This window comes from Schistocerca cancellata, chromosome 11 (assembly GCF_023864275.1).
Source record: "Schistocerca cancellata isolate TAMUIC-IGC-003103 chromosome 11, iqSchCanc2.1, whole genome shotgun sequence".
NCBI lineage: Eukaryota > Metazoa > Arthropoda > Insecta > Orthoptera > Acrididae > Schistocerca > Schistocerca cancellata.
Window position 1 is genome coordinate 56,264,013 of NC_064636.1, and position 18,710 is coordinate 56,282,722.

General features: G+C 41.5%; 1 protein-coding gene across 3 annotated transcripts in view; it reads left to right on the forward strand.

Moving 5' to 3' along the window:
- Nucleotides 1–16,885, forward strand: part of LOC126108596 (dynamin-like 120 kDa protein, mitochondrial) — a 203,482-nt gene extending 186,597 nt beyond the window's left edge. For all 3 annotated transcript variants that reach the window (XM_049913895.1, XM_049913896.1, XM_049913897.1), the window contains 4 exons: nucleotides 1,216–1,416; nucleotides 6,101–6,194; nucleotides 11,694–11,804; nucleotides 16,346–16,885. In XM_049913895.1, coding sequence (XP_049769852.1) covers nucleotides 1,216–1,416; nucleotides 6,101–6,194; nucleotides 11,694–11,804; nucleotides 16,346–16,410 — 471 coding nt within the window. In that variant the 3' untranslated portion in view covers nucleotides 16,411–16,885. The remainder of the gene's footprint in view (nucleotides 1–1,215; nucleotides 1,417–6,100; nucleotides 6,195–11,693; nucleotides 11,805–16,345) is intronic.
- Nucleotides 16,886–18,710: the final 1,825 nt, after the last annotated feature.

Genomic DNA, 18,710 nt, shown 5'->3' on the forward strand with positions numbered 1-18,710 from the left:
TGGAGATGAGGAGGGGAATGAAAAGCCATTCAGGTGTGGTGGGTAAGATTTTAGACAGAATGGATTTCATTCAGGGCCCGATTTAAGGAACTCGTGTAGCTGATTAATACGTTCCATACTAGGATAATATCAGTATTTAACATTGTAACATTCTAGATTGTGAAGTATTTCAAAATTTTTTCGAAAAAGTAAAATGTTTGTTGGGGGGGGGGGGGGGGGGGGGGAAAGGAGAATGAGGACTTTTAGATGAACTATACTACTTTAGATACAAACAGATATTTGCTATCTGAAAATTTCACCTCCAGGTGCCTTTTTTGTGCGTTATGAATAATCTTTCAAATAAAATATTTCCAAAGTATCCAGATGTACAGGGTGTTTTTAAATGAATATCAGGGTTTTAATGTTTTATAATATTTAATACATTAAACTTACAGTTATAAATGATATGTCAAATGAAAGAGCAACCAAAACAGTTGTTTTTGGCACCAGTGAGCACCTCACTGGCATAGCAAAGTACCCGATTGGTTGAACTTCACTGTACCCAAGCGCTGGATAGCCCACAAGGGGCCGAATGACAGGGCTTGCTTTGCACGGCCTCCACGCGACCTAACGCTGTGCGATTTATTCGTTTGGGGTCCTCGTCGAGGATAGTGTGTACTTGCCTCCGCTACGAGCAGACCTCCCTGAATTAAGAAAGCAGATTGAAGCAGCTGTTGCTACAATCACTGAAGACACACGTATCAACGTTTGGGTGAAGTCGGCTATAGACTTGATGTGTGCCGTGTGACAAATGGTGCTCACATTGAACATTTATAAGGTTCTTGGTAAAACTGTTTGAGTTACTCTTTCATTTGACATATCATTTATAACTGTAAGTTTAATATAATAAATATTATAAAGTGTTAAAACCCCAATATTCATTTATAAGCACCCTATGCTACTATCATCATTAGTCTTAAAAATATCCAGTGAATAACAAATTTCACTGAAAAAGGCACGAATAAGAAATAAGCTATTTTGAGTGATTATCATGTATGTGCTCTTAACAAAACAAGATCTGACTTACACTAATGTCAAGAGTGGTTTAAGAGCAAGTACGATGGTCCCACCTGGTTCTGTTGCAGCTCTTATTAATTTTGGTGGCAGACATTAATGTGAATTATAATACGAGGATACCAAAGACAACAAACATAATCGGTCTCCAAACGTTTTCAGAAACACTCGCCGTCGCTGTCGTACGACGAGTTGGCAGCTGTGCGCAAGAACCTGCAGCGGACAAAGATCGACGTGGACTTCGAGTTCATCCGAGAGACGTGGTATCCTGTCTTCAGGAAACACTTCCTGAAACAGAGCCTGGCCCGTGCCTACGACTGTCGCAAGCTGTACTATATGTACCACCAGGGCCACGAAAAGGAGGTACGTCATCTCTGTTTGTGTATCGTGTGGGAAAAGGCAGTAATGTAAATACGTACAGGATCTGACAATCAGTAATAGGAATGGAGGAGTCCTCCCATTGAGAAGGGTAAAAGATAAAGATGTTATCTTTCTCTTCTACTGTTGTACACGTACACTATTTGATCAAAAGTATCCAGACACCACTATGTAACGTGAAATCGGTAACCGGATGTCGCAAGAGGTGGACCCGCCAGTATAAAAGGAGGCCGGGTGCGTTGTGTTGCCAGCAGAGGGCAGTAACAGTATGATGGTTTGGTCGTGATACTCAGTGTCTGTATTTCATCTTCAGTGTATATTAACATTTACTAATTGGGTGTACAGATCTCTTGTGAATTTGTAAATCAGAACATCATCTCCAAATGGACTCTTACAACAGATCCAAATAGAATGGAATGACATTTCTGGCCGGCCGGAGTGGCCGTGCGGTTCTAGGCGCTACAGTCTGGAGCCGAGCGACCTCTACGGTCGCAGGTGGAATCCTGCCTCGGGCATGGATGTGTGTGATGTCCTTAGGTTAGTTAGGTTTAATTAGTTCTAAGTTCTAGGCGACTGATGACCTCAGAAGTTAAGTCGCATAGTGCTCAGAGCCATTTTTTCGACATTTCTGGCAAACTCATTTCAACTGTTTCTGGGCGTTGTCATTGTAGGCAGCACCTCTTGTTCTGTGCCTTCTGAAACACTGCCAAGCCTCGACACTAAATCACCAGTGACACAGTCACAGTCGCAGCAGGTGGGAAAACTGGATTGCCATCGTGCTTTTCCAATGTCCTGTGCTCGTACTTCTCCCATTGTGTCTGCAGATGTATAAATTGGAAGGACCCTCAGTTGGAAGACCTCTACTTAAATAATTTATAAATGATATTTTTAAATGAACGTGTTTGATCGACTTGAGAGGAAAAAGTATAATGTGTTATTCTGAATTAACAACACGTCGCACCGCAGTACAGAGGATAATGTGGCTACTACTGGATTGTGCTCTAGGTTGGTGCTCTCTCGAGCATGGAGCTAAAACACCGGTACGGGCAGAACATTCCTATTTGCCGACGTCTTCTCACGCGTGCACTCAGTCATTGAAATCTACGCTGTCAGAGGTCTTTTATTGCCACCTTAAAGTGGGTGTGTCTGCATTTCTGCCCATATGTCCATATGGCCTTTTCTGCTCCTTGTCCTCTCCACACTGTTTCCTGGAGTTGTGTATTTCCCCAAAATAGGCAAAGTTGTTGCATCTGGAAAAGTGTCCCAACTCAAGATATGATAGAGCAGTTCTTTGTGCAGTATATTTGGCGAGCCAGTAGGAGCTGACGGTGCCAGTACAGCCCCCGCCTGGCATCACTGGCAGCAGCTGTCTGGCCCACTAGCAGTCAAATGTAAACCGTTCTAAATATACAGCTATAGGTCCAACTACAGTAATGTAGCCCTTGTCACTCTTCAAGCTTTCCTAGCAGACGTGTTGTAAATAGTCTTCACGGGTTAGCCACTGGATCACATTGCACAAATTCCACAATATATCCTCGGAGCAACTGCCCAACATCTTCAGGTGGTTCAACCTTGCCGGTGGCTAGGTACGACCTGAAGATGTCAGACAGTTGCTCTGAGGAAATATTGTGGAATTTGTGATCTGGCAGCAAACCCGTGAGGACTATTTAGAATGTAGCCCTTTTCCATACATAGTTTCTTCTGTGGAGCACCACCACCTCGAGCAACTTTTGCGCCACAAAATTCTGCCGACGCTATATGCACTGCATAATTTGTTTGTAATTCTAAATGTGAACAGCTACCCGAGGACGAATCTGTCAGTTCAAAACCGATAAGGCGCTATTTCTTCTTAATAAGTAGCCTTATGAACCTTGATCCTATCCTCTAAAAAGCTTTTACATATACAAAGATTGGAAATGAATGTGAGGAGGTCTTTCAAATTTATGTTAGTAGATGGCACACGGTCTTTGTGCTGAGGTGTTTTTTTCCTGCTGGCACTTAGAGTCTGTCAGTTTTTCTGGTGCAGTGCGAAGCAGCCACGTGGTTTGCGACACCACGTCACAGATTGCGCGCCCCTCCCGCTGAAGGTTCGAGTCCTCCCTCGCGCATAAATTCGTTTAAGTAGTGTGTAAGTCTAGGGGCCGATGACCGCAGCAGTTGGTCCCTTAGGAAATTGCACACATTTCAACATTTTTAGTTTCCTGGTATGACACTTAAAATGTTCTTAATAATTGACTGTTCTTAACAATTGACTTCTTCAGTTAGTGTTTTGCAGTGATGCGATGAGGATCATACTTCTGTGGTATCAGAATGCAAATCACTTGTTTACAAACAGGGATATATCATTCCCCCCCCCCCCCCCCACCCACCCACCCACCCCCTTGCCCTAATGTGTGTGCGCCCCCCCCCCCCCCCCACACACACACACACACACACACACGGCTCAGATCCGGCGCTTAGGTCATTTTCTGTTTCCACTCCTCGTATGCTCTCTTGGCTTTTGGGTCCTAATGACCCAATTGGTATTTAAGGATGTAATACTCATAAAGTATTAAAAGTTATTATGATTTAAAACTTGGATTCTGTTAGCTAATTTATGTTTGTGACAGGATTATTGCTACTCACCATATATAGTGATAGGCACAATAAAAAGATTCACACAATCATAGCTTTCAGCCATTAAGGCCTTTGTCAGCAGTAGACACACACACTCGTGCAAGTTGCACGCGTGTGTGTGTGTGTGTGTGTGTGTGTGTGTGTGTGTGTGTGTGTGTGTGTGTGTGTGCGCGCGTGTGTGTGCGTGTGTCTACTGCTGACAAAGGCCTTAACGGCCGAAAGCTATGATTGTGTGAATCTTTTTATTGTGCCTATCACAGCTCACCATCTCCACTATATGGTGAGTAGCAACTTTCCTTCTCTTTTATTGTTACATTCCATCCTGGATTTTCCATTGTTTGATTTGTGATAGGATTATATAGTTTTGAAAATATTTCCACTTTCTCCCACAGCACTCATATAGGTGCTAATTTATTTGCCCTTCGACCGGGCTTGTCATCAAACTATATCACATGTGAGATGCAACAGAACCACTTCCATGGCATTATGACGGAAGGATGGCTCTGTTTCTGAATACAATGTACAATTTATACACTTTGGCCATCAACATAAACCAATACAGGTTTCAAGTGTAATTTGATCTCATTCTTTCCCGCTGTCACCATGAAATTTTTTTACCCTCAATATTAGCCATTCCCACAACACTGTTCTGACTACTTTCATCCGTAAGAGCTTGAAAAGAGAATTTTTTTATCACTTACACTGGATATAGCATATATTGTTGGACAAGAAGTCTGTTTTATAATGTTAGGACTGGATGCTGTTCCATTTTGTTGCTGTGGGAAAGGTCCTAAGTTCCACATGACATTTTTGTCATTTGGCAGAACCACTTGCATGTTGCCGTGTGAGGTATCAGTCTCTAAAGTGTCTTCTGATTCAGATGTAGCTTGAAAGCTGCCATCACTTGTTTGATTTTCTTCTGTAAAGATCATCTCCTCACTGTCATATGCATTTACTAATTCTTTCAGCCATTCATCAGGAAGAAACTGTTTTGTTATGATCACCACACAAAAGCTACTACAATAGATATGTTAACTGTTCCACACCATACAGTTGCTGAAATATCACTGATAGTGATAATGTTTTGATAGTTTGAATGTAATAATCAAGCTGTGTTGTTGTGTAAGTTCACATATTTCAACAATAAGCAAGCAAAATGGTTCAAATGGCTCTGAGCACTATGGGACTCAACTGCTGTGGTCATAAGTCCCCTAGAACTTAGAACTACTTAAAGCTAACTAACCTAAGGACAGCACACAACACCCAGCCATCACGAGGCAGAGAAAATCCATGACCCCGCCAGGAATCGAACCCGGGAACCCGGGCGTGGGAAGCGAGAACGCTACCGCACGACCACGAGATGCGGGCAATAAGCAAGCAACGATATGCATTGTTATATAAAAAAAACATTATGTACATATCTCAGAGGTGGTGAAATAAAATTTTATTACATTTGTTTGCACAGGTTGTGAATTTTTAAACATCCAGGTTGCGTAGACCAAAGGGACACAGATGTAACAAATTAAGCTATCATAAGGGAAGCTTTAGATCAAAAAAGTTCTCCTGAAATAGAACAAACAAACAAGGGCGCGCGCGCACACACACACACACACACACACACACACACACACACACACACACAGATGTTGTGTCTGGGTGCAGTCCGCCCTCCTCCCTTCCCAGTCTGCCCAGCTGTGGTCACCGGTGTCTGTGCAGTTTTTGTGTGTGTGTGTGTGTGTGTGTGTGTGTGTGTGTGTGCATATATATTATTTTATCCTGCACTTTTCCATTGTTTGAAAAATAAAGTCGGCCTGTTTCAGGTGCAAGGGTTTAAATATAAAAATGTTATGAAAGAATGAACTCCTGCTTGAGTTTTGTTGACTTGAAGGTAACAGCAGGATTAAGAATGGCTGGTTGCTGGTTATACCTGCATTTTATTTTTCCTCGTCAATGGGAAATTATGTATTTTGGCAAGCTGCTGTCATCAGATACGAGAAGAAACAGACAACCGCTTCAGAGTACGGGTGGCAACTGAGTGTGTGCTGTGTTGCAGGTGGACTGTGCGGACGTGGTGCTCTTCTGGAGGATCCAGCAGATGCTGAAGGTGACGGCCAACGCTCTCAGGCAGCAGGTCATGAACAGGGAAGGTACGCACCTCTTGTTTCATTTCATTTCTTATTTGTCAGTTTCTGTGGGATTCCGTGAGCTGAAGCTACTCGGTTGTGAAATCAGTTAGTACATTGTTAGCAGAATGCTGATAAGAAAATTAATAAACAAAATATTGTGAGAGCATAAAGGGATCAATAACACACACAAAATATGAATAAATAATCAGTGCCTTTGTACTGTGAGCAAGTAAGGGTGGGGGTGGGGGGAATTCCAGTGTCTGTTTTCCATGGAAAGAAAAGAGACAGAGATTTTACAGTACACATCTTCTCACCACAAACTGAAAATTTCGCCTTCAAGGCATTAGCGTTTGTAGTAAGTCACTAATACTTCTTTAAAGGAAATGTTTCCGTAAGCATCAAATGTAATATTATCATCAGCAGTATGAAAACTATGCTGCAAATAATAAAGTTTAGTGAAATAAGGCACGAATAAGAAACCATCTACACTACTGGCCATTAAAACTGCTAACCAATATAGATGATAAGCGGGTATTCATTGGACAAATATATTACGCTAGAACTGTCATGTGATTACATTTTCATGAAATTTGGGTGCATAGATCTTGAGACATCAGTACCCAGAACAACCACCTCTGGCCTGGGCATTGAGTCAAACAGAGCTTGGGATGGCGTGTACAGGTACAGCTGCCCATGCAGCTTCAACACAATACCACAGTTCATCAAGAGTAGTGATTGGCGTATTGTGACGAGCCAGTTGCTCGGCCACCATTGACCGGACGTTTTCCATACTGAGAGATCTGGAGAATGTGCTGGCCAGGGCAGCAGTCGAACATTTTCTGTATCGAGAAAGGCATGTACAGGACCTGCAACATGCGGTCGTGCATTTTCCAGCTGAAATGTTGGGTTTCGCAGGGATCGAATGAAGGGTAGAGCCACGGGTCGTAACACATCTGAAATGTAACTTCCACTGTTCAAAGTGCCGTCAATGCGAACAAGAGGTGACCGAGACATGTAACTGACAGCACCCCATACCATCACGCCAGGTGATACGCCAGTATGGCGATGACGAATACACACTTCCAATGTGCATTCACAGCAATTTCGCCAAACACGGATGCGACCGTCACGATGCTGTAAACAGAACCTGGATTCATCCGAAAAAATGGCGTTTTGCTTCATGCACCCAGGTTCGTCGTCGGGTACACCATCGCAGGTGCTCCTGTCGGTGATGCAGCATCAACGCTACCCGCAGCCACAGTTTCCGAACTGATAGTCTGTGCTGCTGCAAACGTCATCAAACTGTTCGTGCAGATGGTTGTTGTCTTGCAAACGTCCCCATCTGTTGACTCAGGGATCGAGACGTGGCTGCACGATCCGTTACAGCCGTGCAGATAAGATGCCTGTTATCTCGACTGCTAGTGATACGAGGCCGTTGGGATCCAGCACGGCGTTCCGTATTACCTTCCTGAATCCACAGATTCCATATTCTACTAACAGTCATTGGATCTCGACCAATGCGTGCAGCAGTGACGTGATACGATAAACCGCAATTGCGGTAGGCTACAATCCGACCTTTATCAAAGTCTGAAACATGATGGTACGCATTTCTCCTCCTTACACGAGGCATCACAACAACGTTTCACCAGGCAACGCCGGTCAACTGCTGTTTGTGTATGAGGAATCGGTTGGAAACTTTCCTCATGTCAGCATGTTGTAGGTGTCACCACTGGCGCCAACCTTGAGTGAATGCTCTGAAAAGCTAATCATTTGCATATCACAGCATCTTCTTCCTGTCGGTTAAATTTCGCATCTGTAGCACATCATCTTCGTGGTGTAGCAATTTTATGGCCAGTAGTGTATTTCATGTAATTATTGTATGTGTGTTGTTAACAAAATAAGCTCAAATTGGGTGAATTATTTTCTTTCACAGTGAGTGATTCTAGAAACACTGTTGTGAAAAAATTGAAACTTAATATGAAGATCTATGTTAGATATTTTTTCATGGTTTTCAGAAAGATCTGAGTCCATAAAAATGCCTTGAATCGCTGTTTGGATTTTGGTAATGAATCATGTGCAGAAAAGACTGTTTACAATTGGTTCAAATGGCTCTGAGTACTATGCGACTTAACTTCTGAGGTCATCAGTCGCCTAGAACTTAGAACTAATTAAACCTAACTAACCTAAGGACATCACACATCCATGCCCGAGGCAGGATTCGAACCTGCGGGTTTGTACATTGGCATTGTGATGTTGCTTCTACCAACATCAAGTTCTGTGATGGTCGTCCAAAGTCGGTTATCATTTCAGAAAACATTTACATTGTGCGTGAAGTGATCCGTGATGATCAACGCCTGAGAGAGAGGCATCATTAGGCACATCAGAGAGTGCAGTAGGTTCTGTGTTGCACAAACATTTAACTGCCACACACATCTGAGCCGCAACTTTTCAAAATGCCTAATGTCCACTGGTGGACAAAATTGAGTTTGATATGAAATCCTGCTCTACACACTTCTACAATCAGATCTTGTTAAAATGCATTTTACAACCTTCAAAACAAGCTTTCAAAAGTAACAAATGAAAACAAATAGCATTTTGTCTTGTACTATGAATGGATCAAATTCTATAAAGTCCATCTGTTTATTTTATTTTGTGTTATTATCCTTCAAGTGTGCCCACCGTTTGTCATAACACAAATGGGCACATGGCGTACTTTGTACACATGTAAAGAGTAGCAGTCTCTATGGTTCCGAGGTAAACATGTATGAGCAAAATCATTGTTTTATCTTAGTTTAAATAAACAATGATAAAATAAACTTACATAAGATGAGCTAAACCACTGTTTAATTAAATTGTAATGAAATAAATTTTCATTAATATCATTTGGTTGCTACAGACGGGTGTTACCCCATAGTAATAACCCCTTTAACAGTGCAGTTGCATCAGATCCCAGCCAACCGCATATGCAGTTACGAATTATCTTGTAGACAGCTGCCTCATTGTGGGATTGCGGTGCTATCTCGGAATCTGGGGCATTTTCTTCCACGCAATGTAAATTTTTTTCTCACTAGCTCACTATTTATTTTATATTCTGCTGCTTACTTCGACATACGACAACACAATTTATCACTGTGTTAGCTGAAGCAATAATGAAGAAATAGGGATGGGCTCACAATTGTGAAACAAGAGTGGAATGGGGCAAAACAATTTGATTTGCAGGTGGCACACTCGCTCAAGGGTTAAGCGATGTTGGCTACAATGTAAGAGCGGTGGACTGAAGTGAAAACTTTTAACTCGCCAACTTGACCAAAATGTATTCAGTTTCAAACAATGGAAAATCCAGCATGAAATAATGACAGTATTATGAAAAGTATAGATTGCTACTCACCATATAGTGGCAATGCTGAGTCGCAGACGGGAACAACGAAAAACAACCAAGAAAGCTTTCGGCCAAAAAGGCCTTTGTCATTCATTTTTAGTATTACAACATTGTTGGGTGTGTTGTTACAAACTAATGAAATTGATGTCCGTAATAGCTGACATACCACAAAACACAACAAACTGCATTTGCTCCACCCCAAAAGTCCTCATATCTTGAATGAAGAAACAGGCAACCAGTGTTATAATAAACACTCTTTCATCAATAGCCCTAACTGTGTATTTTGTGTAAAATTCGAAAAAATAATAAAATGCTTTTGTATAATTTTTTTTTTTCTCCTGAAAATTATATGTTTTCTGACATTATGCATTTTGAAAAGTTAGCCGTCATCTAGTCTTGATAGATTCAGGACTATTTCAACAGAAGCTCATGAAGTAACATATGTCAGCTGCTGTAAGGAACTGCAAAATCCATGTAGAAAACTGAAACGGGAGGCAAAACTTGTGAATATTTGTACAACAGGCGAGCAGCTGTTTGGGTGTTCAGAGACGAATAGAAAAGTGGTTCATTCTGAGAACCACTTGCAAGAATGTGATCACTGTAGTTGCACTGGGCATGCCACAAGCATCGATTTAAAGGACCTAAAGGACCTGAGAAATACTTACTAAAACTACCTGGCAAATTAAAACAGTGTTCTACACTGGGAAAGAAAATTTAGTGGCAAATGGTGTACCAAAAGTTGCTTGGATTAAATCGTCAATGGAATAAATAAGAGTAAGTTAAAAAATGGAAGTATCACATCATTTTTTCATTGTGAAATTCCCAACTGGTGGTATGTCAAACAGTTGTTTGTCTGACAGAATAAAACAGGGAAGCAAAATGTTTCACCATCTATGTTCACTCATTTATCAGCTTATTGTTTCTTCTGGTCCCCTTATGTCAAACAGAAAATGCTTGAGCGCATACAGACTTAAATTGACAATTTCAGAAGGTTACAATGGGGTACTGTGACAATAGCACGCCTCAATATGGGGAGGGTAGTGGCAAGTGGGCAGCAAATTTAGTCATGCTGCCAACTGTGGGGAAGCATCCATCGTACCTTGCTTTTTATGAACATATACCACAAAATAGGCCTGATTTCTGTCTCCCAAGTGCTGTTTCTGTTTCAAAATGACAAGTTTCGGGTAATGTCTCTCACCTTGATTTTTTTTTTTTTTTTTTTTTTTTTTTTTTTTTTTTTTTTTTTTTAATGTTCAGCTCTAATCTTGCGTTTATAATGTTTCAAAGCCCAAACCTTTTTATGTAATTACAATACAAAAATTGTGTAATATACCAAATCTTGTAGCTACAGAGTAACTTGTTACAAAGTGCTTAGCAGTACTACCAGTTGACTGTTTTATACTAAAACTTTATATTAAATCTTTTAAAATATGTGATTGGTTTAAAATGTGTGTAGCTTTAAAGTGAGCTCCCTACATGTACTAATGACTTAAAATTCAATACAGACAAAAATTTATAAATAAAACATTCCAAACCATAATACTTAAAACATTAATTGAAAGAATAGGGAACATATTTTTAAATGTATTTTAAGTTTTTTTCCTCTTCCAAAATTAATTGGTATCTGTAGGGCATTCTCACTAACATTGTGTTAACACTTTTGAATGTTTTATTTATAAATTAGTTGAATATTAAACAATGGAAAATCCAGGATGGAATGTAACAATATCAGAGAAGGAAAGTTGCTACTCACCATATAGCGGAGATGCTGAGTCGCGATAGGCACAACAAAAAGATTCACACACACACACACACACACACACACACACACACACACACACACACACACAAATGCAACTTGCACACACATCTGCAGTCTCACAGGTGAGAGTGAGTGTGGTCTCAGCTCTCTGAGACTGCAGATATGTGTGCAAGTTGCATTGTGTGTGTGTGTGTGTGTGTGTGTGTGTGTGTGTGTGTGTCTACTGCTGACAAAGGCCTTAATGGCCGAAAGCTTTAATTGTGCCTACCGCAGCACTGTCGGGCTCATACGGACCTTCCAGGTGATAGCTTTGCTTTACTGTGTTTACTCACACATATTAGCTTTTGAGAAATAACTGGGAATCTCTGTCCACACGCAGCACGGAGGCTAGACAAGGAGATCAAGGAAGTGCTGGAGGAGTACAGCCAGGACCAGGAGAAGAAGGAGAAGCTGCTGACCGGGAGGCGCGTCACGCTGGCCGAGGAGCTCAGTGAGTACCGCCCCTCCCTCCTCTCCTTCACTCGTTGTTCCTTTCCTACGAGGTGACTGATAGGAACAGAGCATTTTTGAAGTAGCTAGTATAACATGGCGGTTTGCCTGGAAAATTGGAATTCTCGAGGAAGTTACCTGGAAAAGTTGGGGAATTCTGAAAAATGTAGAATTTTGAGAGACCCTAACATGAGAAAAAGAAAGGTCATACAATGGGCCCACATATGTAAACTATGCAAACAATAGAATACAGTATTGAAAGAAGAAAATTTTACACAGTTCTGCTTTAGAGAAATTAGATACTGTGTTGTGATTTGATACTGTATTAAAGAAAAAGATGCATAATTTTTAACGTGTTCCTACATTAAAGAAATCAGATAGTTTGGCTTGTTTCACTTTTCTTGTATTAAGTGTATAGACCTCATTTTGCAAACTTTATTAATGAATTCAGAGCTTTTTCACTACAACTTTTCACAGTGATTTAGCACCTGCATACATCAACTGCACTTAACACTTCACCCAAATTAGGTATTTCAAGATTCAAGTCGTCACTTCCGTCACTGTCGCTCGAAGCTGGTCCCCCGTCTCGATCGTCACCGCACTGTTGGCACACGTCGGCAATAATCTCCTCATCATGTAGTTCCTCACACGTGGCAAGATTATCATCAAAATGTACAAAACTGTCAAAATCTGTACCCTCCAGTAGAGCTAGCTCACTACTGGACTCGACTTCACCGTCGCTGCCATCATCATCATCATCATCAGCAGCAGCAGCAGCAGTCTCTTCCGTTGTTGGCTGTGGATGACACCAGCTGCCAGACGGTCAAAATAAATTCCATGGCTTACTGTAGTAAGTTAGTGGAGAGATTTTCATTTTCTGCATCAGTCAGTACTTTCAAATGTTGAACCAGTGTTTTTCTAGAATGCGCTTTGAGATTTGCAGTACTGTCCATATCAAGTGGGGTTTAGAACAGTGGTACAGTTTGGAGGGAAAAATTCCAATCAAGCGTTTTCCAAAACTACTTGTGGGGATGTGCTGTACATTGATCCATGAGGAGGAAAATCCTCTTTTCTTTCTTTTTTGTTCTAAGGTCCACTTTCTTTAACCACTGTTCCATTAAAATCAGAAGCTTCCAAGAATTTCTGCTGGATTTATATTCCCCAGGTTTCATCTTTACATCTTTGAAACACCTCGGATTCATAGATTTTCCTGTCACAAGTGGGGGAAGTTTGTCAAATCTATCTGCATTCAGGGTGTGAACAACTCTAAAAAAAGTTTACTTTTCTTCCTCCGTGCCACGAGCCGCCCTGATCAGCTAATGTTCTACTAGGAAGCAGACTGTGGGATAGGCTGGTCTCGTCACAGTTGTAAATATTTTGAGGTCGATAATCCCTTCAGATACCCTGCAGGACCTCATCAATCCAGTGTTGCACCGTGGCATCGTCCATAACTTTTGATTTGCCAGAAATTGTGTAACTTTTCATTTTTCTGTTCTCCACGGCTGATCAAAAGCTACGGAAAGATAGAACCACTGTTCGGCAGTAAATGCAGCACAAAATTTTTAACTTCTCAATTATAACATCATCATAATTCCTCCATGATCCCCTATTCAGTGCTAACTTTGGTGCCTCTTCTGATGTTAAGCCTATTACTTCAAAATCATTCTTAACCAAATCCAGGTACCTTCTCCTCGGTCTGCCCCGACTCCTCCTACCCTCTACTGCTGAACCCATGAGTCTCTTGGGTAACCTTGCTTCTCCCATGCGTGTAACATGACCCCACCATCTAAGCCTGTTCGCCCTGACTGCTACATCTATAGAGTTCATTCCCAGTTTTTCTTTGATTTCCTCATTGTGGACACCCTCCTGCCATTGTTCCCATCTACTAGTACCTGCAATCATCCTAGCTACTTTCATATCCGTAACCTCAACCTTGTTGATAAGGTAACCTGAATCCACCCAACTTTCGCTCCCATACAACAAAGTTGGTCGAAAGATTGAACGGTGCACAGATAACTCAGTCTTGGTACTGACTTCCTTCTTGCAGAAGAGAGTAGATCGTAGCCTAGCGCTCACTGCATTAGCTTTGCTACACCTCGCTTCCAGTTCTTTCACTATGTTGCCATCCTGTGAGAATATGCATCCTAAGTACTTGAAACCGTCCACCTGTTCTAACTTTGTTCCTCCTATTTGGCACTCAATCCGTTTATCTCTCTTTCCCACTGACATTACTTTCGTTTTGGAGATGCTAATCTTCATACCATAGTCCTTACATTTCTGATCTAGCTCTGAAATATTACTTTCAATAGAATCTGCCATCACAACTAAGTCATCCGCATATGCAAGACTGCTTATTTTGTGTTCACATATCTTAATCTCACACAGCCAGTCTATTGTTTTCAACATATGATCCATAAATAATATGAACAACAGTGGAGACAGGTTGCAGCCTTGTCTTACCCCTGAAACTACTCTGAACCACGAACTCAATTTACCGTCAACTCTAACTGCTGCCTGACTATCCATGTAAAGACCTTTAATTGCTTGCAAAAGTTTGCCTCCTATTCCATAATCTTGTAGAACAGACAATAACTTCCTCCTAGGAGGTCATATGCCTTTTCTAGATCTATAAAGCATAGATACAATTCCCTGTTCCACTCATAACACTTCTCCATTATTTGCCGTAAGCTAAAGATATGGTCCTGACAACCTCTAAGAGGCCTAAACCCACACTGATTTTCATCCAATTGGTCCTCAACTAATACTCGCACTTTCCTTTCAACAATACCTGAGAAGATTTTACCCACAACACTGATTAAAGAGATACCTCTGTAGTTGTTACAATCTTTTCTGTTTCCATGTTTAAAGATTGGTGTGATTACTGCTTTTGTCCAGTCTGATGGAACCTGTCCCGACTCCCAGGCCATTTCAATTATCCTGTGTAGCCATTTAAGACCTGACATTCCACTGTATTTGATGAGTTCCGACTTAATTTCATCCACCCCAGGCGCTTTATTGCACTGCAATCTATTGACCATTTTTTCCACTTCCTCAAATGTGATCCTATTTCCATCATCATTCCTATCGCATTCTACCTCGAAATCTGAAACATTACTGATCGCATTTTCACCTACGTTGAGCAGCTCTTCAAAATATTCCCTTCATCTGCCCAAGGCATCCACAGGATTCACCAGCAGTTTTCCTGACCTGTCCAAAATACTTGTCATTTCCTTCTTACCTCCCTTTTGAAGACTGCTAATTACACTCCAGAATGGTTTTCCAGCAGCTTGACCCATAGTCTCCAACCTGTTTCCAAAGTCTTCCCACGATTTCTTCTTGGATGCTGCAATTATCTGTTTGGCTTTGTTTCTTTCTTCAACATAACTTTCTCTGTCTACCTGGGTTCTGGTATGTAGCCATTTTTGATACGCCTTCTTTTTCCTTTTACAGGCTGCCTTGACTGTATCATTCCACCAAGCTGTTTGCTTCATCCTACTTTTACACACTACTGTTCGAAGACATTCTTTAGCCACTTCTAGTACTGTGTCCCTGTACCTTGTCCATTCCTTTTCCAATGAATCAATTATAACCAGTAAAGAAATTCTTATATTGAAAACGACAGTGCCAGGAGTGTCTTTGTTTCAGTGCTGCCTGCTCTGGTTAACCACGTCCTTGTCCCTTGCCTCCACGGTGCCATCCACTCGCTGTATGCATCAACAGTGTTATGGAAAATATCACAGGGCTTCTTTTAGAACATCAGTGCTCATTACAGTTATGCAAAAATCAATTTATTTCATTGGAATTTACTCTGTATAACAGTGAATTACGTAATAATTCTCTACATACATACATACCTAAAAACAAAGATGATGTGACTTACCAAATGAAAGTGCTGGCAGGTCGACCTGCCAGCACTTTCATTTGGTAAGTCACATCATCTTTGTTTTTAGGTATATTTTTCCTTCGTGGAATGTTTCCTTCTATTATAACCTCTACATACATACATACGTACATACAAGGATTAACTGACACACTTTTAAATTATATTATTCTGGGACTGACAAAACCTCAATTATAAATAAGAATTAGACAATATATCTAAAAACAACCAAACGAAAGCGTTGGTATGTTAGAGACACTAACAAACACAAACACACACACAAAATTCAAGCTTTCACAATGAAGCAACCATGGGTTGTGAAAGCTTGAATTTTGTGTGTGTGTTTGTGTTTGTTAGTGTCTCTATCAACATACCAATGCTTTCGTTTGGTAAGTTACATCATCTTTGTTTTTAGATATATTTTTCCCACGTGGAATGTTTCCCTCTATTATATTCATATCAAGAATTAGACAAAACAGAGATACATATAAATCAGGTTCAGCTGTACCTAACCGATGTGACTGTATTGACCATTACGGGAATGTTTTTCCTACACATCTGAACTAACTTGCATTTTTCTACATTTAGAGCAAGTTGACTTAGTATATGGTGTGAGTAGCGACAGTAAATTGCATTATGACAGCCTCTTTTGTCTGCCACAGAGAGAGTGCGGCAGATCCAGGAGAAGCTAGAAGACTTCATCCAGGCGCTCAACAAGGAGAAGTGAGCGGGCGCCGCGGCGACTCCGGGAGGAAGATGACTGTGTGTGTGTATACGTGTGTGTCAGTTTTCAGCCTTGCTGCAAACCTTAATCTAAGTTAATTTATTTGATTCGGCAGAGGAACAACGCCTGCCTCAGTCTACGGCAATGTGAAGGGCAGACAGACTGCCACCACACTGTCGAATATATTGAGTAGTACTGCAGTTCTCCCAAACTGTGGGAGCGGCAGTCGTTTTCGGAGCCTCGAATTCACTACGTTATCACTGTTTCGAAACTATTGAGAAATAATTTACAGGCACGGCACAAGTAATTTTCAATGCGGAATACACTATAATTTATCTAACATTAGCATTCCGACTTGCACCACGAAACTTTTTGTAGTGTTTTAGACGTGTCCACAAAAATTGTATAAATTAAGTGAAGCCTCTCTTTTGTAAAATATATGTACATATATGTGTAATAAAGAATTGTAGCTCTCTCAGTTTTGTGTCATTCTTATTAACATTATGTGAATCACTGCAAAGTGTGTGCCAGCACCATTACTGCTGTGGCATTGCCACTGAAAATACAGTTATGAGGTGACAATATGAATCACTGAAAATAAAATACACGGTACAAGGTAATGGAACTGATGGATTTCGTAAAAGTAATGAAATGCGCCCAAAGATGAATTGTAACAATCAATGTCCACAGGAACATCGTGAGCATTTATTACTGTCACTGAACATTAACATATCACTTGATTTTATGAAAATGGTAGAGTGCTACTCACCATATAGCAGGGATGTTGAGTCACAAACAGGCACCACAAAACAAAGCATTCGTCCGCCGCTCGTGGTCTCGCGGTAGTGTTCTCGCTTCCCGAGCACGGGGTCCCGGGTTCGATTCCCGGCGGGGTCAGGGATTTTCACTTGCCTCGAGATGACTGGGTGTTTGTGTTGTCCTTATCATTTCATCATCATCCAGGAAAGTGGCGAAATTGGACTGAGCAAAGGTTGGGAAATTATACGGGCGCTGATAACCACGCAGTTGAGCGCCCCACAAACCAAACATCATCATCATCAAAACAAAGCATTCTTTTTGTTGTGCCTGTCTGCGACTCAACACTTCTGTTCACTATTACCTTCTACGAAAATAATAAAAGTCCATTTATACTCGTGTATAATCTCACTACCCTGAATGTTTTTATGTCTGTTGCTTTTCTGGGGAACATACTCTTCATACATCGAGGGATCTATATTCCGTTGGCCATCTTGCAGTGTGTGGCAGAGGGTACTTTGTGTACAGTGGTCACTTCCTCCTTTTTGTCTTCCAGTCATGAATGGTTTGCATGAAAAGCAATTACTGGTAAGCCTCTGGTATGTTCAGATCTCTCCAATTTCATCTTCACAATCTTTATGTGAAATATATACTACTGGCCATTAAAATTGCTACACCATGAAGATGATGTGTTACAGACGCGAAATTTAACCGACAGGATAAAGATGCTGTGATATGCAAATGATTAGCTTTTCAGAGCATTCACACAAGGTTGGCGCCGGTGGCAACACCTACAACGTGCTGACATGAGGAAAGTTTCCAACCGATTTCTCATACAGAACCAGCAGTTGACTGGCGTTGCCTGGTGAAACGTTGTTGTGATGTCTCGTGTAAGGAGGAGAAATGCGTACCATCACGTTTCCAACTTTGATAAAGGTCAGATTGTAGCCTATCGCGATTGCGGTTTATCGTATCGCGACATTGCTGCTCGCGTTGGTCGAGATGCAATGACTGTTAGCAGAATATGCAATCGGTGGGTTCAACAGGGTAATACGGAACGCCGTGCTGGATCCCGACGGCCTCGTATCACTAGCAGTCGAGATGACACGCATCTTACCCGCAAGGCTGTAACGGATCGTGCAGCCACGTCTCGATCCCTGAGTCAACAGATGGGGACGTTTGCAAGACAACAACCATCTGCACGAACAGTTCGACGACGTTTGCAGCAGCACGGACTATCAGCTCGGGGACCACAGCTGCGGTTACCCTTGATGCTGCATCTCAGACAGGAGCGTCTGCGATGGTGTACTCGACGACAAACATGGGTGCATGAATGGCAAAACATCATTTTTTTGAATGAATCCAGATTCTGTTTACAGCATCACAATGGTCGCATCCATGTTTGGCGACATTGCGGTGAACGCACATTGGTAGCGTGTATTCGTCATCACCATACTGGCGTATCACCCAGCATAATGGTATGGGGTGCCATCGGTTACACGTCTCGGTCACCTCTTGTTCGCATTGACAGCACTTTGAACAGTGGA